At 39.2% G+C, this 23,552-nt stretch overlaps 1 protein-coding gene across 7 annotated transcripts in view; it reads left to right on the top strand.

Moving 5' to 3' along the window:
* gabbr1 (gamma-aminobutyric acid (GABA) B receptor, 1) overlaps positions 1–17,519 on the top strand; it is a 78,382-nt gene extending 60,863 nt beyond the window's left edge. For 6 of the 7 annotated variants that reach the window (XM_012967945.3, XM_012967944.3, XM_012967946.3 and 3 more), the window contains 9 exons: positions 150–300; positions 683–815; positions 1,119–1,235; positions 13,672–13,788; positions 14,322–14,415; positions 14,641–14,768; positions 15,192–15,320; positions 16,418–16,561; positions 16,723–17,519. In XM_012967945.3, the coding sequence (XP_012823399.1) occupies positions 150–300; positions 683–815; positions 1,119–1,235; positions 13,672–13,788; positions 14,322–14,415; positions 14,641–14,768; positions 15,192–15,320; positions 16,418–16,561; positions 16,723–16,950 (1,241 nt within the window). In that variant the 3' untranslated portion in view covers positions 16,951–17,519. Of the gene's footprint in view, positions 1–149; positions 301–682; positions 816–1,118; positions 1,236–13,671; positions 13,789–14,321; positions 14,416–14,640; positions 14,769–15,191; positions 15,321–16,417; positions 16,562–16,722 lie in introns of those variants that run through there. The other variant, XM_031906882.1, reaches the window with a different exon arrangement.
* The last annotated feature ends 6,033 nt before the right edge of the window (positions 17,520–23,552 follow it).

The raw sequence follows: 23,552 nt of genomic DNA, 5'->3' as shown, positions 1-23,552 counted from the left end.
CCATCTATTAAGCTATGGCCATTTTCTTACTATAGTATTTGTTTTTTCTGTTCTCTTTCCTTCCAACTTGTGGTGTTCTGTCATCTGTTTGCTATATCCCTTCATTGATCTTGTCTTCTCTGACAATACACAATGCTTTCCTACCCCAGGAGGATCCCCTCCAGCTGACCACACCAAAGTGATCATTACTTTCCGCTATGTCTCTCAGAAGCTTTTCATCTCTGTCTCAGTGCTTGCTGGTCTTGGAATACTCCTGGGATTTGTGTGTCTGTCATTTAACATCTACAACAGTCATGTGAGGTAAGTGTGATCACAACTTCCTCTCAGAACATGTCTCACTCTGAGAAGGTGAAAGTCAGCTGCTGCTGAATCATCTTGCTGGAACACCATCAGTTAAGAGATTGTTACTGTTTTCAAAGTGACTGCAGAGATTTTAGGGGAGTGTCAGCACTCTCTCTCTCTCTCTCTAGAAAGCTATATCAAATATTTTCACATTTCAGCACTTTAGATACTAGATAGTATTGCTGCAATGGGAATCTCACTATGACCCCATACACTTTGAATGTACATGGCCACTTAAGGTCCCAAGGATAGTGGGGTTAATTTTCCCTCTCATTACCACAGTTATAGTGAAGCAGATAATGTTTGTTTATATAACAGGTGGTATATGTTTCTTTTACAGGTATATCCAAAACTCTCAGCCCCATCTGAATGATGTAACTGCAGCAGGATGTATTCTGTCTCTTGCCGCTGTGTTTCCACTTGGTCTTGATGGACGCCACATTGAGACCTGGCACTTTCCACTTGTGTGTCAGGTAAGGGATAGAGATACAGAGGGATAAAGAAATTATTTTGTGTAAGGAAAGAGTCATGATATGAGGAGTTAGATAAAGTGCAGAACATGTTTCATTCCATGGTATGTTAGTTTGCAACATAAAACTTCAGAACTAACTTTGCACAGACGCCAAAAATGCAATAATTAGCATGTAGCATGTAGCTATATGAAAAAAACAACACAGAGAAACTATGTCCCAATATTGTTTCATCTGTATTGTTTATTGTTGCTGCTTTAGTCTGTCTTGCCCACATCTGATGCCTTCTCTTTCAATCTCATATAGGCACGTCTTTGGCTTCTAGGTCTGGGATTCAGTCTGGCATATGGCAGCATGTTTACCAAAATATGGTGGATACATACAGCATTTACCAAGAAAGATGACAAGAAGGAACGCAGAAAGGTTAGTTGATGATTATAAACAGGAGCTGTGTTTGGAAGGATTTTAGTCTCCCCAGATTGTAGAAAAGCAGGAAAAAACCATTGGTCTTTGACACATGCTGCATTTTAAAGCCCCCAAAAACTTTAGCATATGTTATGCAAATGATTATGTTGCTATGGTGGAAAGACTGGTAAAGATATATACATTTATTTGCCTATACTTATCGGACAAGCTTGGATTACTGAGGCTACTTAAGGAAAGCTTATAATAGGCCTAAAGCATCATAGATCGAAGATGGTTTGTCCAGTAAAGGTGTTTTTTATTTTTACATATTGAATGGTGCTGTTTGCTTCAATACTTCTGTTAGTCCTGGCAGTGAGTGACCAACATGTAACATACACATACCTGTAAGATAATTATTGGTGAGTGCTGACTCTAAAGGTGGCCATACATGGGCAGATTTTAGTTGCCGATTTGGCTTCTTCAGTCCGAATCGACAGCTTGTCTGCCCATGCATGGGGCTTTCTGTTGGGCATATCCAACTGATATATGGGCGTAAGTCATCCAGATATCAGTCAGGTAGGTTTAATAATTCCATAGGAGAGGACTGTACTGACTTGTTGATTTTTTTCTAGCCCCGGCAGCCTGTATCCCCATCACTGTGAACTGATTGCTTGGCTGTACAGCCATATCGGGGACATATCGGTGGGGGGAATATTGACCAGATTAACATTCATCACCTACATTCCCCTCCTTATTTAAAGGCTTGGGCAGTTGGAGCACTTCATATTCACAGATAACAGAGCTTATTTATTAAAATGAGGCAAAGTACAAAGGTCCTGTATGCATTAACTATGAACATACATTGCTAGAGGAGCTTCTGGTTGGCCAAAACAAAATAGAAATTCTAGCATTCTTTGTAGGCACATTGTTTGAGAGTCACTATTGCAAGGAAGCAGATTAATGAGTGAATGCATTGTGCATCCCCTATTGTAATCCTAGCACTGTGATATTATTAGAATTACATAAGTAACTGAATCCAGCATGAGTAATTTTAAAAGGGAAAATACTAGAAATAAGGAGTTTACTGTAGTATTTGATACTGTACTAAAGTGCAGAAATTCATTTCTGAAGCTATTTCTTTAGAGACAAAGTGCACTTTCTGAATGCCTAAAATTGTGCTCCAGCTAAATCTATAGGAAAACGTGTTGGTGACTATGCGCCCATAATACCCAGTGGCAGATCTTTTCCATGGACTTTTTAGCCATAGGGCAATGTGGGTAAAGTAATAAAACATGTAAATTATTGTTTGAAAGCAAACATATGATTGAAGGTTTTGATATAAATGTTGCAACTTTTATTACATTAACTACTGACATTGATAAAGAAAGAGGGAGAGTAAGGAAGGCAGGAAAGGCAGGCAAAGGCTGAGAAATAGCAGATATGGTGAATGATGGTGAAAAAGCAACTGATTGTTGTTAAATGTTGAAAATGATGTGTGAGAGGAAGGAGGATCGTGCTAATTAACAGAGAACCCAATATGGCCAATTGTGAAGGGGGTGTTGTGCTGCACATACTTCTTTTGATTGCCTCCTTCTGCACAACACAAACAGCGGGGTCTGCAAACACTTTCCTTTTTGTGCTATCATTGGCGACACGTCTTAAAATGATACTGACACCAAAAAATGCCTCTGCAAAATTTTAATGTACATTAAAAGTTACCAATTTATGTTGATTGTTTACCTAGTTGTGTTGATAAGTAACCTAGTTATGTTGATCATTTTTCACTGATAGATCTGCTTTTGTAAGTAACAATTACTTAAAGTTCCTAAACCTGACTGTTTTGCCAATCTGACTGTCCCTTCTCAGCCTGTCAGAGTTTGTAATGCTAATGAACTGCTGCTGGACAAATATAGAAGCCCACTTAATAGTGGAACATGGAGGATCTGATGTAAAAGCAGCAGACACATACGTCTAAGGCAACATTATAAAGAGTATGAAAAGCCAAGGTTATGACGCATGTGAAAAAAGGTTTAATTTCTGTTGTCAGTGTCTCTTTAAAGGGTATAAAAAAAACAATTACAGTAACTGTGAATTAAAAGGGGACTAGCATAAACAAACCGACTGAAGTGCCAGTCACTTATAGGATATGCAATTTACATAGTTGCAGTTTCGTGGCAGAGAGAAGCCAACCTCATTACCTGTGCTGCTTACTAATTACGGCCAGTAGCCAGAGCTGACTTTAATGTCAGGCTGACAGGAACCTTGGAGACATATACCTACTTTCCATGACCTTTACTGCTTTTATGTTACGTATGATATTCAGGAGAGAGCTTTATTGTGATCAGTCACAGCTATGACATGAACTCCACACTCCATAAATTTCTTTAATGTGCCACAGCCAACTGCGTTGTCAGCTCTTTACTCCTGCAGAAAAAATGTGGCATGTTGGCTTGTGCGATGAAATTCTTATTTTGCTCTTAAATGTGTTTCTACTGACTTTGATGCTTGTAATTATTCAGAAACATTTTTACCTTTTCGAGGGCATTAGTGTAGTACTGTATAGCTTGCTCCAATGTGTTCTGCTGGCAGATTTGAAATTGTTGCCGTTAAATGTCAATAGATTTCTTTTATTTAATAAAGAAGATAGCACAAACCATTTTGACAGCAAACATAAGGCCTTTAGCACAAAGGGCAAATTCTGGGCATATTACCCACCACATGTTTCTAAGCACAGCAAAATGTATGAAATCACCCCCTCTCCCTAAGTTTTAAGTGAGTCGACTGAAGCACTGATGTTTATCAGCCAATTGCCACCTAAAAATGTTTAATTGTGCATTTTCAGGAGGCAGTCAGCTGATGTCTCAGTGCTGGCAATTTAACACAATGACACACATGTCTTTTTGCACAGATGACAGACAGACTGAAATGCCAGCAATGTAAATCACCATGGCTAAATGATTCTCTTCGAGTCATTTTTTCACGAATCCGTGATTTGAATAATTTACCCGTAGTGTTTCACATTGCCAGCAATAGCAAGCCATTTCAGTTGTTTTGTTGCCTGCACTTTAACAGGTAGCAGTCTTTGTGCCATTGTTGATTGGAAAATACATACAGTACTTGTACTTGTGCTTTTCAGCCTAAAGGAAGATTGTTTCTTAGTTAGACCTGATGCATATACAGCCTGCTGGCTTTTAAAAACACATGAAAGAATAAACCTTTAATAACTATTACTTATACACACTATATATGTGCATATACAGTATACCCAAATACATTAAAAGTGCTTTCCTATTTAGAAGGCCTGGTGTTTTATACTGGAAAAGACTTTTATGTTGTACATGGGTATTATCGGCATTTTTCAGTATTTCAAAGAATAGGGCTAGTGCAGAACATGGTTTATGCCTACTTTTGCATATTGTTTTGATCACAAAAAAAAAATCTATGGTTTTTGTTATTTCTTGAGCTAATCAGGGCTAACAGAGAAATGAAAGCTTCTCCATTTTTGATCCTTGTGAGGAAGATTAGTAGATTACCAGTGCACATATAAATATTTACTCTAAAAAATGGTCAGTGTCAGATTTTCATTTAAGCTCTGTGCATGTTTATCATCCTGTTAACAAATAGAATGTACTTAGATATACACACATTTGTCTTTACTTATATATCTATCATCTGTCTATCTGTATGTGTGTAATAACATGCGTCTTATGTTTCAAACCTCATCTTATGTGTTCTCATTACAATTCAATCAGCTTTCCTGAAAAGCCTTTGCTAGTCACATCCACATTTAATTTACTTACGTCAAGTAGCTACATTATAATGACTTGGGTCTAGGATTTCAAACTTGAATAACAGCATTATATTATTTGATGAGGGAAAGAAGCATATTTTTAATTGGAGCTTTTTTCTGTTCGGTACTTGAAATGGCCAGGCATAAAGCATAGGCGTTTGCTTCCTTGTTGTGAAGGCATTTCCTCCATCTAATTTCTGGTTAATTAATATTACCCAAGATTAAAGCTTGACCCAGTTGTTTCCATCTACAAAACCATTGGTTAACAATTGAGATTTCTCCCTGGAAAGGTTATTCTCATTGTAGCAATGTGAGAGTACATGTCACTAGGTGTGTCTGATAAGCATTTCTGGCCATTTTTGAGAAGTACATTTATAGGCTTGTTTACTGGTGCAAATGCCAGAGCTCAAAGGGTTGTGCCCTAAATGTAGAGTGCAGCAAGTGTGCTTAAAGTGAGCAGGCATTAAAGTGATACTGACGCTAAAAAACTACTGTCCAAAATATTAATGTACATAAAAATTTACCTGTAAGTCATGTTGATAATTTTTGACTGATAGGGCTGCTTGTGTAAGTAATTGCTACTTGAACTTCCTAAACCTGACTGTTTTGCCAACTTTGACTGTCCCTTCTCAGCCTGTCAGTTATAGCTTCTAATGCTTACCGACTCACGCTGCACAATTATGGCAGCCTCCTCATAGAGGAATGTAGAAACATCGGGCAAATACTGTTAAGGCAGAACTGTAAGTAGCATGCAAAGATAATGGACAATTTTATGATATAAAAGCTTTCATTTCTGGTGTCAGTATCTATTTAAGTACAGGGCACCCTTGCACCCTGGGGTGCTGGTACACAATTTTCTGGGGAACAGGAAAAGAAACAGGACAATTTGTGGGGTTTTTTGTACCTTACCTCCCCACACACACTTGTAAATGATTAAGTCAGGCAGCAAATGTTACCCCACATTAGTTGCTGGATCTGCAGTACTTTAGATGAGAGTAGTGAGTTGTCTTCTATATATCACTGTATTACGTTCTTTTATACAGTAAGCACTCTATGCTGATAACAGTATAACAGCAGCACATTTAGTTCATTTTTTTCTTACATTTCTTTTCAGTTTCTGATCCATGTAATGTCTACAGCTACTTAAATTCTGTAAATAAGATCAGTGCTGCTTCTGTATTGCACAATGGGAGGTGTTAGTCATATTTTACTTGATTTCTTAAAACCCAAATGTAAGTAAAGAGCTTTTATCTTGCTACAATCATACTTGTCCCCCTAATATGACTAGATGCAAGATGCTTATAAAAAATTTATTGAGAAGAACTGGGTAAGGCTTAGTGCATTTTCCACATGATTCCACTGATGGGGGGATGGCTACCATGGCTTATTTTGCATATGTTCCTTAAACCCAGAAAAGAAAACCTTATCTGCACAATAACGTTGTGTTATATCAAGGGAGTGTAGCATATTTTGTTTTGGTTCTGTACCACAGTAACTACAGATGAATAATTAACCTGCTACCAAATTCTGCGGTTGGGTGGGGGCTTTCGGGGGAACACTGCTGTAGCACAGGAGAGAGACTGTTGGGTGTATGCGTTATAGATCTGATGCTTTTGCATCGTATTACCATGGCAACTCTGGAATTGCAGAAGATGAGCTTGCTTCATCTTCTCTTCTGTTCTCTCAGTCCCGTTGTGTATTGAGCAGTATTGATTTTTAGCCTTGTATTATTAGGGCTCTTTTCATTTGAACCCAATACATTTGCCTGAGATATCAGAGAAGAGAAAATGGGCTTTAATTTTTAAAAGTGCAGAATTTGTGGAGTAGAGACACCGGCACCAATATTAAGTTGTAAGCCTTATAGATCTATAGATGTTTTAAAACAAGTTAATATGGCAACACTTGAATTGTATAAGATAAGCTTGCTTCATGTTTAATCCTGTTATCTTAGTTCTCTGGTTTATATTGGACATTTAAGAGTCAGAGCCTTGTATTATTATGAGTGGTCTTTTCTTTTAAATACAGTGGCTTGCAAAAGTATTCGGCCCCCTTGAACTTTTCCACATTTTGTCACATTACAGCCACAAACATGAATCAAGTTTATTGGAATTCCACGTGAAAGACCAATACAAAGTGGTGTACACGTGAGAAGTGGAGCGAAAATCATACATGATTCCAAACATTTTTTACAAATAAATAACTGCAAAGTGGGGTGTGCGTAATTATTCAGCCCCCTTTGGTCTGAGTGCAGTCAGTTGCCCATAGACATTGCCTGATGAGTGCTAATGACTAAATAGAGTGCACCTGTGTGTAATCTAATGTCAGTACAAATACAGCTGCTCTGTGACGGCCTCAGAGGTTGTCTAAGAGAATATTGGGAGCAACAACACCATGAAGTCCAAAGAACACACCAGACGGGTCAGGGATAAAGTTATTGAGAAATTTAAAGCAGGCTTAGGCTACAAAAAGATTTCCAAAGCCTTGAACATCCCACGGAGCACTGTTCAAGCGATCATTCAGAAATGGAAGGAGTATGGCACAACTGTAAACCTACCAAGACAAGGCCGTCCACCTAAACTCACAGGCCGAACAAGGAGAGTGCTGATCAGAAATGCAGCCAAGAGGCCTATGGTGACTCTGGACAAGCTGCAGAGATCTACAGCTCAGGTGGGGGAATTTGTCCATAGGACAACTATTAGTCGTGCACTGCACAAAGTTGGCCTTTATGGAAGAGTGGCAAGAAGAAAGCCATTGTTAACAGAAAACCATAAGAAGTCCCGTTTGCAGTTTGCCACAAGCCATGTGGGGGACACAGCAAACATGTGGAAGAAGGTGCTCTGGTCAGATGAGACCAAAATGGAACTTTTTGGCCAAAATGCAAAACGCTATGTGTGGCGGAAAACTAACACTGCACATCACTCTGAACACACCATCCCCACTGTCACATATGGTGGTGGCAGCATCATGCTCTGGGGGTGCTTCTCTTCAGCAGGGACAGGGAAGCTGGTCAGAGTTGATGGGAAGATGGATGGAGCCAAATACAGGGCAATCTTGGAAGAAAACCTCTTGGAGTCTGCAAAAGACTTGAGACTGGGGCGGAGGTTCACCTTCCAGCAGGACAACGACCCTAAACATAAAGCCAGGGCAACAATGGAATGGTTTAAAACAAAACATATCCATGTGTTAGAATGGCCCAGTCAAAGTCCCGATCTAAATCCAATCGAGAATCTGTGGCAAGATCTGAAAACTGCTGTTCACAAACGCTGTCCATCTAATCTGACTGAGCTGGAGCTGTTTTGCAAAGAAGAATGGGCAAGGATTTCAGTCTCTAGATGTGCAAAGCTGGTAGAGACATACCCTAAAAGACTGGCAGCTGTAATTGCAGCAAAAGGTGGTTCTACAAAGTATTAGTTCTACAAAGTAATACACTTTGTATTGGTCTTTCACGTGGAATTCCAATAAAATTGATTCATGTTTGTGGCTGTAATGTGACAAAATGTGGAAAAGTTCAAGGGGGCCGAATACTTTTGCAAGCCACTGTATAATAGGTGCCTGTGCCCAAATCCGAGGATGGCTCTTCCTTTGCCAACTCCTAAAGCTAATTAGGATTCATCAATGTTATATATCCATATAATACACAAGAGCCATGTATAATTTGAAGATCTATCTTTATATGGTACTTAGTCATGTCAGTTATAATAAGTGTTTAAACATGTAAATTGCGCAAAGTAACCTTGTGTTTTATTAAAAATGTTTTACTCCCTGTTGTAAAACATGAGGATATTAAAAGGAGTGGCAATTCTGGGGCTGTTGCCATCTGAAGCAGCAGCCCCGACACTGCCTCCTCTCTCCCGCTCTGCGCTTGCAATTTAGTGTCAGAACTGCGTCACTAGTGCAGGGAGCGCTAATGCCATAGAACTTCTCTTTTGGTACTGCTTGTTATCTCATTAGCTGTAGCACTGCTCTTTTGGCGCTGGTTGTTATGACCTTAGCCATAGAACTTTATTTGGGTACTAGGTGTTACCACCTTAGCTGTTAGAGGGGCTTATTTGTAAACATAACTGTTGTTGAAGGCAGAATTTGTTTGTCTGTTCTATGCACTGCTGTTTATTATACTGCTGTGAGAAAGAATGCAAGGCAACACAGAAATTAAAGGAGAGCTGGCTTATGTCACATTTTCTTTTGTTATGCAAAAAAAGGGGGGTAGCATTCCTCTTTAAATATTGAATTTAGCCTTTCAGATTAGTATTTGTGGTAGAGTAGTTGTTTGTCATTATTTCTGAACTACTTTCTTGATTATTCATTCTGGAATCCTACTTAAGTACAATTCTTAATTTTAAAGATGTGCTGAGCAGCACATGTGACTGTTGGCTACATTAGGTTAAAAGGGATTTAGCTTTATTTTGGCAATAAGATAAGACAAAATATTAAAAGCATGGCTGGAAAAGGGGGGATTATATTCTTTTATATATGTTGTAGGACTATTTCTGCTGATTAAAATGTTGAAGCTGGAGTAATATATTGTCTAAAAAGGCAATGAAAGCTGGTTTTATTATAATATTAGTATATAGTGTTGCCCCACATCTATATGGTCGTGCACCACATTTAAGTTGGTATTTTCTCTATATGCCACTATATGACAAATGATCTGCTGTTTCACTAGTAACACATAGGCAAATAGTCCAGATAGATTCTGAAAATCAGTCTATTACTGGCTATTACGAGCAATTACATGACCAATGGCCTTCTCTTAGGGAGTTATTTATAAAATGCTTTTCTTTTTCTATGGGATGGAAAGTAATTTATATTGTAAGAACCCAAAATTATACTGGGACACCACAATATTTAGTGGCTTGTCCCAGGCCAAGAGAGTGGCACATTTTAACCATGGTCTCTCCTTTGAGAGGCAGGTCACTTAAACTTGAGGCCTACTCCACCTCTAATTAGTGTATGGGCAATTTATCTTCCAAAGTGATTCATTTCACTTATCCTAGTAAGTATTTCACCACTGGTGGCCCACAAGAACCAATAATAACAACTGAGCACAAATTATTGAATACAAAGGGCCCGATTCACTAAAGTCCAAAATAAGGAGTGCTATTTATAGCATGCGTTAAAAATCTTATCACTTCTTATTTTTCACTCGATTCACTAAAAGGACACTTGTCATAATTAAGAAGCGATGTTCTTGGCGTTATTTATCTTACGATGACATATTTTCAAGCAATATATTACGCAGTGCACAAGATATTACGCAGCGCACGATATTTTACGCAGAGCGCAATATATTACGCACGTAACCATTACTTTCTGAAAACCACCATTTCCCTGAAAACTGGAGGATGCATCACTCTAGGGCCAACATATACTTGAAAAAATACGACTGCAAACTCCATGTTGTGTTGCCAATAGCTCACGAACCGCAATTTTCTTTAAGTACCGCCTGCCCCAAGTAGGGTTAATATTCACACAGATTAACGCGATATTTTGCACGTTTAACGCTTCATATGTGTTTGTGAATCATGCGTTAGTACTATTTCTATTCGCTAATTAACGCAATGCGTTTTTTTGTGCATGCGATATGCGGATTAACACATGCGAAATGACTTTGATGAATCGGTACTTAATTATCGCATGCTTTTTAATGAAAAAAACTATGCAATAAGCGTTATTGACCTTAAGTGAATCGGCCCCTATAACGCTTATCGCATAGTTTTTTTCATTAAAATATGTCATCGTAAGATAAATAACGCCAAGAACATCGCTTCTTAATTATGACAAGTGTCCTTTTAGTGAATCGAGCGAAAAATAAGAAGTGATAAGATTTTTAACGCATGCTATAAATAGCACTCCTTATTTCGGACTTTAGTGAATCGGGCCCAAAGTGCTTTGTCAAGGTTTCCAAACATGAATTTGCAGTTTAGCTCCTCTGGTAGATAATCGTTTAAAAATGAAGTTTGTTGTTCCTTTTCTGGTAGCCTTTTATATGTTCCATTTAAGATTTTAGAGGAAATGAAGACAAAAGTTTTTTACAATGAGAACATTTGGGGATTTGATGCTGCATTAGCAGACACTTGGAAAAATGGTTAACTTTTCAACAAGGAGGATATCCATGGTTACAAGAGTTAATTTACATAGGGTAGAATATTGATCTGTGGAGAAATCCAAATGCCATGCTTGAATCAGGAACAAACCTTCAACTCTTGAGGAAAAAGTGTTAAAAGCTTTGACTATTTCATGTATTTTTTCTTTCTTCATGGATCAATAGCAACAAAAAGCAGTCAGTAAAAGACTGAATTTGATGGGCTTTTGTCCTTTTTCAGCATCAATAACTATTGTACTGTGTTATATGTGTACAATAAAGTAAAGATCAGTTTTTATACTGAAACCAAATCCCAATCAATATTTGGAGAGGAGTTGGCTCAATTTAATGTTCTTCTAAAAAGCCATAAACTACACCACATTGAACCAAAGCCGCAGGTCTCTCTTGTAATCTATGAAGTGTGCTAATAGCTTTTCTTTGTGCTTATAATCCATCTGTGCTTCTAATGTAATTAGGGAATGGGCAAAGCTGTGTTACAGGGTGGCACTGACACCTGTCATTGCAAGGCAGTGCAATACATAGCTTCTGTGAAATGACATAGCAGTGGCATAGCAGTTAAAGTTTGGTGATATGGTGCCTTTGGCCATGGGGTTAATATTCTCTGAGAAGGGACTGTGGCTGGGGGATTATATGTATAGTAGGGAGAGATGGTGCCTACAGTAGCAGTGGGGATAATAGCCTTTTGGCAGGGATCGGGGCTGAGTGATAATAGTTATAGTAGCAGGGAGAGATTGTACCTGTAGCATTGGGGAAAATGTTCTTTGGGAAGGGATTGTGACTGTGTGATAATAAGTATAGTAGGGCAAGATGGTGCCTATAGTAGCAGTGGTTAGAGTAACCTATAGGAAGGGACTGTGGCTGTGTGATAATAAGTATAGTAGGGCAAGATGTGCCTATAGCAGCAGTGGTTAGAGTAACATATAGGAAGGGACTGTGGCTGTGTGATAATAAGTATAGTAGGGCAGGATGGTGCCTATAGTAGCAGTGGTTAGAGTAACCTATAGGAAGGGACTGTGGCTGTGTGATAATAAGTATAGTAGGGCAAGATGTGCCTATAGTAGCAGTGGTTAGAGTAACATATAGGAAGGGACTGTGGCTGTGTGATAATAAGTATAGTAGGGCAAGATGTGCCTATAGTAGCAGTGGTTAGAGTAACCTCAAGGAAGGGACTGTGGCTGTGTGATAATATATATGGAGCGAGAAAATCATTCTGATAGTAATAGTTTTCCATGGGACCAATGTCCTGAAACAGGGCCAAATAGTAAACTTAAATTATACGTATAAATGATGGTTATTATGTGTATGAATTTCCCTTTGCTGCTGTTTAAGTTGTGTCTAAAGAGTTCAGTTGTGCTTATCCAACAGCTTTAATTGAATGTTGGTAGGTATGTAAAGCAAATGTGGATTCTGCTTACAAAAAAAGTATATCTGAATGCCAGGATTGGAAGTACTTTTTATATGTAGTCCATGGATATGAATAACGTGTATATATTTTTAATTTGGTTACAGTGTTTATTTGATGCTAGATAATACTTGGAACTGGAATATATATATCAGTAAATATTGCCCTTTTACATTACCCTTGAGCCGCCATTTAGTGATGGGCTGTGTGCTCCCTCAGAGATCACATGAGATCACCTTTGAGTTAACGTTTAGTATGATACAGAGAGTAATTAGTCTTCATTTTTTATTATTTGTAGTTTTTTAGTTTTCATTTTCAGTTCAGCAGCTCCCCAGTTTGGAGTTTCAGCAGCTATTTAGTTGCTAGGTCAAGTTACCTTAGCTACCAGGGAGTGGTTTGTATGAGAGGCTGGTATATGAATAGGAGAGGGGGTGAATAGAAAAGAAAGTTACAAAAAGTAATAATTACAATAAAATTGTAGCCTCACAAAGCAATAGTTTTTGACTGCTGGGGACAGTGACCCCCATGTTAAAACTCCAAAGTGTTGAAAGAAGAAGGCACGATTTCAGTGAAATTGCGCAAGTGTCCTCAAGAGGCAACTTGCACGATTTCACTGAAATCGCGCCGCCGCGTTTGCCATCCCACCGGCAATTTACATTTTCGCCGGTGGGATGGCAATCTGGGGAGATTAGTTGCCCGCAAACAGGGAGTTTTGTCGCGGGCGACTAATCTCCCCGTGTGCCAGAGCCCTTAAGGTATATCTAAGAAGTATGTTTTGCTTTTATATCAGAATGCCCCATGGTGCAGGAGGAGCAAAGCAGTTTATTAAAGTGGCTCTAAATGATTCCAAGTTACCAGCTTTTCTTTTACTGCCTAGAGAGCAATGTGCTGTAAAAGAAACCGTACAATAGACATGAAAGCCTGCAGCAACTGCGCAGAATGGCCCTAACTGACCTACAGACTGGTTAGGAAGCTGCTGTCCCTACATTGTCTTGAGCCATCTGTGAAAGCCTGTTCTACTTTCTACCCTCTAGTTTTTCTAAAGCAGAAATGTCATTTACAGGCATCCACTTGTTTTTCTCTCTAATACAAGCGATGTGCTGTGCAATATATTTAGGGCTTTACAAATAATAACAGTATAATGTACTTTGCCCTACAGCAGTCACAAACTCTGGAACCCTGGAAGCTCTACACTACAGTCTCACTTCTGCTGGGTCTGGATGTTATTACATTGGGAATTTGGCAGATAGTGGACCCATTACAGCGTTCGATTGAGGTACTGTCTGTATGTTCTTGTATTATCTGATATTAACATTGAAACAGAGACTTACCTTGATAGAGTTGAAAATAGGGTTTCATCCAATAATTGGAATTAGCAATAAACAACTGCACCCAGAGCCATGACAATAAATGAAGTGTCAAATAATATGTGAAATTATAAAAATAAGTTTTAACTTCTTAAGACACAGATTTATTGGGTCTGTGCATTTTGATCAGTAAAGCTTTACCAACATTTCAGTAATTTTCAAATTGTTTTAGAACAGAAAATAATTGTCCCAAGCCTTCTTCCCACATTTAGTAGGGGTTGGGGAACAAGGATTTATTTACCTCTTGTTACTAGGTTCCTGAACTTTTTATATGCCCTGGCATACTTCATAAGTAGATCTGTGCTGCTTCAAGTAACCGTCTCACTCCTGTTTCTCTCACACCCCTAAAATTACCTTCTTCTTGGTTTTTGATATACAGCTCTGTCACTTTCTTTCCAGTCCTGATATAATGTTCATTTAATGCTGTTCCTGTGCTTTGCAGGAATTCACCAAAGAAGAACCTCGTGGTGACCTAGATGTTCTCATACTCCCGCAGCTGGAACACTGCAGTTCTCTCAAGATGAACACATGGCTTGGTGTGTCTCTTCTGTCTCTCACATATCTAAAAGTGATTGTCCTATTGTCCCATATCTGCATCTCCTCTCATTTTATATCCTATTTCTTGCTAAATGGAGTGAAGTAATATCTAATATTATCACTTACTAATTTCATTACTAATTACACGTTTTGTACTTACTGTGCCCTTTTCTAATTTATTTCTTCTTGCACCTTCTACTCTATTTCTGTCTTTTAATATTTAGGTATAGTTTATGGCTCTAAGGGTCTACTCCTTTTGCTTGGCATATTCTTGGCCTATGAGACCAAGAGTGTTTCAACTGAGAAGATCAATGACCACCGTGCTGTGGGGATGGCTATATACAATGTGGCTGTGAGTACTGAGAAGATATTTGCCTAAGTAACATAGCAAGTAGTGTAGCAAGGGGTAAATTAAACAGGGCCTTTCTTTAGGCTTCATGCTGACTATTAAGTGGAAATTAATTTGGAACAGTAAAATCCAGATATTGTTCCTCCCCTACTGAAAGGAGGCCAACTAAAGCTTATTAATTTCTGCACTGAATAAAGTAGAGTAACAGAAAATCAAGAGGGTAAGTGATAAGGGAGACATTATGAAAATTAAAATGGCTCAGTGAGAAAATCATCATTAATTAGCCACAGGACATTAATTAGGTGCAGCATATTTTATCATCTACAAAAATAATTGTGCAGTGTACATTTTCCTACTTGCCAGCTAAATATCTCTGAATGCCGTTGTCTGTACAGTTTGTATTTACCTTCCTTTCTATATTTTCAGGTCCTTTGTCTCATCACTGCTCCAGTCACAATGATCCTCAGTAGCCAGCAGGACGCCTCCTTTGCTTTCTCCTCTCTTGCCATTGTATTCTCAGCCTACATTACTCTTGTTGTACTCTTTGTGCCCAAGGTGAGCAGACTGTCTTAGAATGGCAGTACCTGGCTTTGTATGTAATTATGTTTAGAGCACTCCTGGGTAATTTAGGTTGAAAGAATTAGTTTACAGGGGTGCTTCACATGCCATCTCTAATCAAACATATTTCTTTAAAAGGCAATAAAGGGTTTGCTGGTGGTTAGTTATGTCTTTAAGGAGGTTACAAAGCTTTTGCTCACCAGGCAATAAGAATAATAAAGAGCAATTGACTTGTTATAGGGCTGCTGTATGAACTCACAAAGCAAACATTTAAAATATGGTTTATATTTCATATATTTTCAACAAATTAGTGTATAAGTTTAAGGAATCATTTATGCATTTTTGCTATTACACACAGTATGAACTGGAACTGTCATTCTGTGTGGCATGGCAGTGGCATTTTCTACAGATACCTTTATCTTTATAAAGATTGGTGACATAGCAGCACTTTGCAGAAAAAAGTTAATTCATTGTAAGCTTTAATGTGTAGGCTTCCTATTTTAGTCTGTAAATGTATTTGATCCTTATGTGCGTTTGATAAGGACACGACTGCTATGGAATAAGTAGACACTTTATCAGTACTTGTTATTACTGATAAGCCCCATAAATTTTTGTGTTTCACACAGAGTAGAGTCTGTATCAGTGGAAGCAAATTCAGGTGCCATTTTTGAAATGTCAGAGAAAAGTATTTATTTTGCCCTAGTCAGAATTGAACACCAGTACAAAGCTCACAGCTGTGCTCTGTTGTCTCCTATGTATGACAAATTCCTTCACAGTCTGTGTGAAATCAGTCAGTAGCAGTATGCAATACAGCAGCTTTAACTCAATGGTGGGAAGGAATATTATATTCTCACACTATGTCCTTATATTATAGTGAAAATAAATTGTAATCCACTGTTTTCTGAATCTGATGATTCCCATACAGTGTTGCAGTTGCAACTGGTTAGATGTAGTTTGACCAGATATTTCTACATAGAATTTGAGATGATAAAACTGTGTATGGAATGTGCTGCTTAACTTTGTATATGCATTATGCAATGGTATGGACTACGTTTTTTCTTTTGCCTAAAGTTTTGTGTTTTGGCTTTCCATAGATGAGACGTCTTATTACAAGAGGAGAGTGGCAGTCTGAACAACAAGACACCCTCAAGACAGGATCATCAACAAATAACAATGAGGAGGAGAAGTCTCGTCTGTTGGAGAGAGAGAATCAGGAATTGGGAAGGATCATTGCTGAGGTGAAACCTAACTGTCTAAACTACTGCTTTTAAACCTTTTTTGTTTTCTTATTCTTTGAATGTCTTTGTTAGGAATCACACTCTGACCTAGATGTCATTCTTTGTTTTTCTTACATTTGTATCCCTTTTTCTTCTTTCTTCTTTTACTTATTTATCTACAGAAAGAAGAGAGAGTCATGGAGCTTCGCCAGCAGTTACGCTCCCGTAGGAGACCGTCTGTGCCGGCCCGAGACAACTGTTCTGACAATCACTTCCCTAACTCTTCAGGGGCAGTTTCTTCTCTCTACCAGCCTGGTCTACCTCTTGCCAGGTGCCTTGTAGCAGAAGGAGGAGACAAACTGGGCAGGAATAGTTGTGATGGGAGTAGAGTGCACCTTTTGTACAAGTAGAGGATGGACCCTGAGAGGAGTAAGGCATTATAGTAGTGTACATAGCTGTAAATATACTGAGTCTGCCCTCTGTGTCTCTCTGCTGGCCAGTCTTTCTTTCCTCATCTGGCTTTTTCACTGCTGACCTTTACGGGTATAATTATTTTTCTTCCATTTAGCTTTAGTTTATGTCCATTGATAGATGCCTTATTACTACTTCCTCTCAATTCACTACCTTCTGTCTCTGCCTTTCTGTTATAGTTCTCTTTATGTACATCCAACTTTCCTGGCTGCTTGTTTGCCAATCTTGAATATCTCTTTAACAGTAAGGCACCTTATATTTCATTCCAGCCAATTACTAAAGGACTCACATAATATAATGACTCCCCACACACATTCACACAATGCACTATAAATACCCCCTCCCAGTGGATCAACTCACTTCACCTCATCATTGATATCCCCTTTTTTAATGAAAGCAAAACCTCATTTTCTTGGTAAAAAGACAGAACACTATATTTGCTCTTGTCACCCTCACAATGTTTTCTAAACTGTGATTGGCTGTTGCAATAAATAAATTTAAAAACTTACATTGTTTGTTATGTAACATGCTTCTGAAAATGCTTCCTTTAATTGGTGTTATTTATTAAGTAATGGATGTTGATTGCAATGATGGGTGAATATAGAGCACAATAATGTTTGAGCAAATGACAGCGTGTGGTTAGCGGAAATGTCGCCCTCTGCTGTTGGCTTGTAGCGCTTACTATCTTTACATGTTTTTCATTATAAAACATCCCTATGTGTGATACAAACATAAAATTTGATGTCAGCAGAGATCCAGCCAAACCTTTCAATTCTGTAGCATAATTAATTCCAGTTCTATTTTCATTTCTTAAAACGTCTTTATATTTATTCCGTGAGTATCTTTACAGAATTAACTTTCAGTTTTCCTCTCTCTCTGGCATCTTGTTGTGTCCCCTGGTTCTGGCCATATTCTGCTTCTCTCCTAGGGCTTCATTTCTTGACTGGAATTATGGCATTATAGAGAAGGAGTGTCTGCTTGTAAATAAAAACAAGTATATGTTACTGGAATTGGTAGTCTGAATCTCTAGTGGACAATTGAAATTTAGGTAAACCGCTCTAATGTATAAGTTATTGACTAATTTTTTTTTTTAACAGAAATTCTTTTTATTGGTTTTCCAATATATAGGGTTGGGATACAGAAGGAAAGAGAGGGGGGGGGGGGGGATACAGCCATTGTTGAGTTTTCCATTTTATTATACAGAACATATAAAAGGTTATTGACTAATTTAACGCAGTGAGATACATGGGGATAGCTAGGGCATATTTATTATAGTGTCTAAGCCAACATCACCGGTGACATTGCCTGTAGCAACCAGCAATTAGATTCCAACAGTTACTTACAAGTTAGAAAACAAAAGCAAAGGTCTGATTGGCTGTTATGGGCAACATTAGTGGTGATGTTGGTTTACACACTTTAATAAATATGCCCTCTAAGTCTGTCTAGATGGATGTTTATGCCTGTATCCAGGTAGAGACATATTGTAACAGTACCTGGTGGTCTAGCGGGGACGCCCGCCTCTCCATGCGCGCCGATGCGTGCGTCCTGCTCGTCTGGTGAGCAGAGGTACGCGCGCTTCCATGTATAGCCAGCGCGACGTGTGAAGTCATCACGCAAGGCGCAAATTTCAAATATTTAAAGGCGCCTGTGCTTAATTTCGTCGCCCAACTTCGGTTTCGCTTCCTGGTTCTTGTTTTTCTGCTGTTTGACTCTGATTCGTGTTTTGACCCTTGCCTGACCCTGACTTTGCTGATTGCCGCCTGTATTGACCCTCTGTTTAAGCTAGACTCTTTGTCATGCTTTTAACAATGGAAATAATAAAGAATCATTTTTAATCAGAGAAGACACAGTGCTCCGTCCTATCTTCTTTCTGCTGAGAAGGTTTTTTGAATTGGGCTCAACCGCTTTCCTTACGTGCCATTCAAAGATTTCTAGGTTTCGCCAATTATTATAGACAATTCATTAAGGGGTTTTCTTCCCTGGTGGCCCCAATCACAGTGATCGCAGTGAAGCGATTAAAGCTTTTAAGCTTCTTAAAGAAGCGTTTATTTCTGCTCCAGTGCTGCGTCACCCAGATTCCACCTTACCATTCCTCGTTGAAGTTGACGCTTCTGAGGTGGGAGCCGGGGCGGTATTGTCCCAGCGTCATCCTGTTACCTGTAAGGTACATCCTAGTGCCTTCTTTTCTAGGAAATTCTCCCCTACAGAGGCTAACTATGATATCGGTAACAGAGAATTGTTGGCAGTTAAATGGGCCTTTGAGGAATGGAGACATCTGTTAGAGGGTGCTAAACATCCTGTTACCGTCTTCACTGATCATAAGAATTTGCTGTATATTGAATCTGCTAAACATTTGAACCCTAGGCAGGCAAGATGGGCTTTGTTCTTTAACCGTTTCAATTTTATCCTAACTTATAGACCTGGGTCCAAGAATGTAAAAGCCGATGCCCTTTCCAGGAGTTTTGTCTCTTGTCCTAAAGAGCACCTTGAACCTGACACTATTCTTCCTAAGGAAGTGATTGTGGCTGCCCTGAGTCCTGACCTTTTGGACTCTCTCTCTGAAGCTCAAATTAACTTACCTAGAAATGTGCCTTCTGGTAGGCTTTTTGTCCCAGAAAATTTCCGCGAGGCTGTTTTGTCTGAGACTCATGATTCCAGGGTAGCAGGGCATCCTGGCCAAAGTAAGACTTGTTCACTGTTATCTCGTTCCCTTTGGTGGCCTACTATGAGACAAGATGTTGGCAAGTATATTAACTCTTGTGCAGTTTGCCAACACTCCAAACCATCTAGGTCTCTGCCTCAGGGCTTATTACAACCACTCCCTATTCCTGAGAGGCCGTGGACTCATATTTCCATGGACTTTATTGTTGAGCTGCCATCCTCTAATGGTAATACTGTTATTTGGGTGGTAGTAGATCGCTTTAGTAAGATGTGTCATTTCATTCCCCTTCCCGTCCTCCCCTCTGCCAAAACTTTGGCTGGTCTTTTCATTACTAATATATTTAAATACCATGGAGCTCCATTAAATATTGTTTCTGATAGGGGGGTTCAGTTTGTCTCTAGGTTCTGGATGGCATTTTGCTCTCTTTTGGGTACTGATCTGTCCTTTTCTTCGGCCTATCATCCTCAAACTAATGGTCAAACTGAAAGAACTAACCAGTCTCTGGAACAGTATTTGAGATGTTATGTGTCCAATAATCAGTCTCAGTGGACAGAATTTCTTCCGTGAGCTGAGTTTGCCTTTAATAATGCCACTCATACTTCCACCCAAGAGGTTTTTCGTTTTCTGAACATGTTTCTGCCGTTTCTGCTGCCAATTCCATGGTGGAACATTTTTCACAAGTTTGGCAGAAAATTCAAGATTCTCTGTCTTCAGCTGGGAGTACCCAAAAAAAAGCGGCTGATAGACATTGGAAGGAGTCACCAGAATATCAAGTTGGTGATAAGGTGTGGTTATCTTCAAAGAATATTTCACTTAAGGTTCCCTCTGCCAAATTGGGTCCCAAATTTATTGGTCCTTTTGTCATTTCTGAGATCATTAACCCTTCCTCTGTTCGCCTAGTACTTCCTCCTGAACTTAAAATTTCAAATACTTTTCATGTGTCTCTTTTAAAGACTGCCAGGGTGGTTCGCCAGCATTCTCCTCCTCCTCCAGTTGTGGTAGATGGTCAACCCGAATATGAGATACAAAGAATTATTGATTCACGTTTTTCCAGGGGAGGGTTACAGTTTCTTATTCATTGGAAGGGATATGGCCCTGAAGAAAGATCTTGGGTGTCTGCTGCTGATGTTAAGGCTGACCGCCTTATCAGACAATTTTATGCTAAATTTCCTGGGAAACCAAGGGGTCCAGTGGCCAGGGGGGGTAATGTAACAGTACCTGGTGTAACAGTACCTGGTGGTCTAGCGGGGACGCCCATCTCTCCATGCGCGCCGATGTGCGCGTCCTGCTCGTCTGGTGAGCAGAGGTATGCTCGCTTCCATGTATAGCCGGCGTGACGTGTGACGTCATCGCGCAAGGCGCGAATTTCAAATATTTAAAGGCGCCTGTGCTTAATTTTGTCGCCCAACTTCGGTTTCGCTTCCTGGTTCTTGTTTTTCTGCTGTTTGACTCTGATTCGTGTTTTGACCCTTGCCTGACCCTGACTTTGCTGATTGCCGCCTGTATTGACCCTCTGCCTGTTTTTGACTACGATTCCAGAATCTGACTTTGTACTTCGCTGCCCATTTGGTTGACCTCGGCCTGATCACTTCGTCTCTTCTTCCCAAATTCTGCATAACGCTAGGTTCCCTTGCCTGCTCAGAACATTTGCCCTGGTTCTCTCACAATAAGTCTTGGCGGCACCCGAGTAGCGGAGGGCTCCTCCCGAAGTGAAAGGTGGCTGTTATAGGCAGAAGAGTGAGCTCAGACCGGGACCTTGGCTTTTGTTCTGAGTTTGGGACACTGTGTGTGACACATATAGTAACACTGCTACACTCACCAACACAAATTATAAACTTTCCAAAACTGAAAAATGGTTAAATGTAACAAATAAAAGTAGAACTGTTACCACCATAAAAGCCAAATAAGGGATATGAAAAGTTGAACTATTTATACCTGATTAAGATGTGAATTTAAAACAATTTTAATCAACTTTTTATCTTAAACAATAAATGTCAGGTTTTATTTCCCTTTAATGAGGGCCATGTAGAGTGTATTTTTCTTTTCCCTAATCATGGAAAACAACAGTATATACAGCTAAAAGGATTCACAACTTGCAGCACCGAGGAGAATATAATAGTTTGGGAGGGAAACATAGTAATTTAGTAATAATATGCAGCGTGAAAGCCATCTCCCATAGAGTCCATTTTAAGCAAGTCATTTTATTTTTATATGTTTTCTCCTTAATAAAGTAGTAGCTTGTAACTGATCCTAACTAAGCTGTGTGAATGCATATTCGTGGGAAAACAATCATATTGGTTTTTATTTAATGTTTGAATAGTTCCAGTACAGTTATCTATGTTGAACCAAATTACAGAAAAACCTTTATCTGAAAAACTCCAGATCCCATGATTTCTAAATATTAGATAAAAAATATAAACTTTTTTAAAAGTGTCTGTGGCCAATTTGTAGTCTGTGGTATACAATATATTCTTTTTAATGTGTTTTTCATTTCTGTTTCTAAATTATGGAAGTCCATTCTTTTCAGGACTGTTTTGTATGTAAATATTTCCCTTATCAACTCTCCTCTTCTCCCTGTTACAAAACATTACAGTAAATGCATGAATCTGCAAACTAGCCACATGGTTTCACCATCATTGGATGAAACGGTAATACAGTAAATAATATAACAGTATGGTGACACCTAGTGGCCAGTCACTGCAGAGAGGAAAATATAGAATAAGTGATAGTTTTTATTAACTAATTTAGTAAATTATAAAATGCAAGATTTCTTGTTAAAATTAGGTCCCTTCTCCAGGCATGGTTACCAATTAAGACAGTGACTGCAGCAAACCCTCCACACTAAATTCTCCAATCCCTTCCATATATTGGTAGATCCGAACCCAGTGCTCCATCACTCTCACATTACTGAGGCGCCAGTTCTCCAAACAGGGAAATTTATTAAACAAGTGTGCACTGTAAGTGCAAATATAATTGAAATCACTTTATACTCAGGTAGCAGGAAATTTTCTTCCACAGGCGACAAAGTGCCCAAAACTTATTTATATTATATTTATATTTTTGGTTGCTATGTCACCCATGGGAGAGGCCACGTGTATAATTGCCCTAGCGAGTAGGGAAAAGATGGTGGATATAATAGTAGGGATTCACGGAATCCACTATTTTTGGGTTTGAAACCAGAATCCTTTGTAAAAGATTTGGCCAAATACCAAACCTTGTCCAAATCAATTTGCATATGCAAATCAGACTACGGAAGGTTTAAAGTGAAGCACATGCTTAAAATTATTTACTTCTGTGTTCACATGACCAAAAGTCACATGATTTTAAGGATTTTAAATCCTGCCAAACAAGGCAGAATCTGTCTGAATATTGAACCAAATCCTGGATTCAGTGCATCCCTAGATAATAGCCTCTGGCAAGGAATTGTGGGGATGGGATAGCAGGTATAGTAGGGAGAGATGGTGCCTATAGTAGCAGTGGGATAATACCCTCTAGGAAGGCACTATGGCTGTGGGATAGCAGGTGTAGTAGGGAGAGATGGTGCCTATAGTAGCAGTGGGGGGATAATAGCCTCTGGGAAGGGACTGTGGCTGTGGGATAGCAGGTATAGTAGGGAGAGATGGTGCCTATAGTAGCAGTGGGGGGGATAATAGCCTCTGGGAAGGGACTGGGGCTGTGGGATAGCAGGTATAGTAGTGAGAGATGGTGCCTATAGTAGCAGTGGGATAATAGCCTCTGGGAAGGGACTGGAGCTGTGGGATAGCAGGTATAGTAGGGAGAGATGGTGCCTATAGTAGCAGTGGGATAATAGCCTCTGGGAAGGAACTGTGGCTGTGGCATAGCAGGTATAGTAGGGAGAGATGGTGCCTATAGTAGCAG

This window comes from Xenopus tropicalis, chromosome 8, assembly GCF_000004195.4.
Source record: "Xenopus tropicalis strain Nigerian chromosome 8, UCB_Xtro_10.0, whole genome shotgun sequence".
Classification (NCBI taxonomy): Eukaryota; Metazoa; Chordata; class Amphibia; order Anura; family Pipidae; genus Xenopus; species Xenopus tropicalis.
Note: the sequence above shows the minus strand (reverse complement) of the source record. Positions and strands in the feature narration are given on the sequence as shown.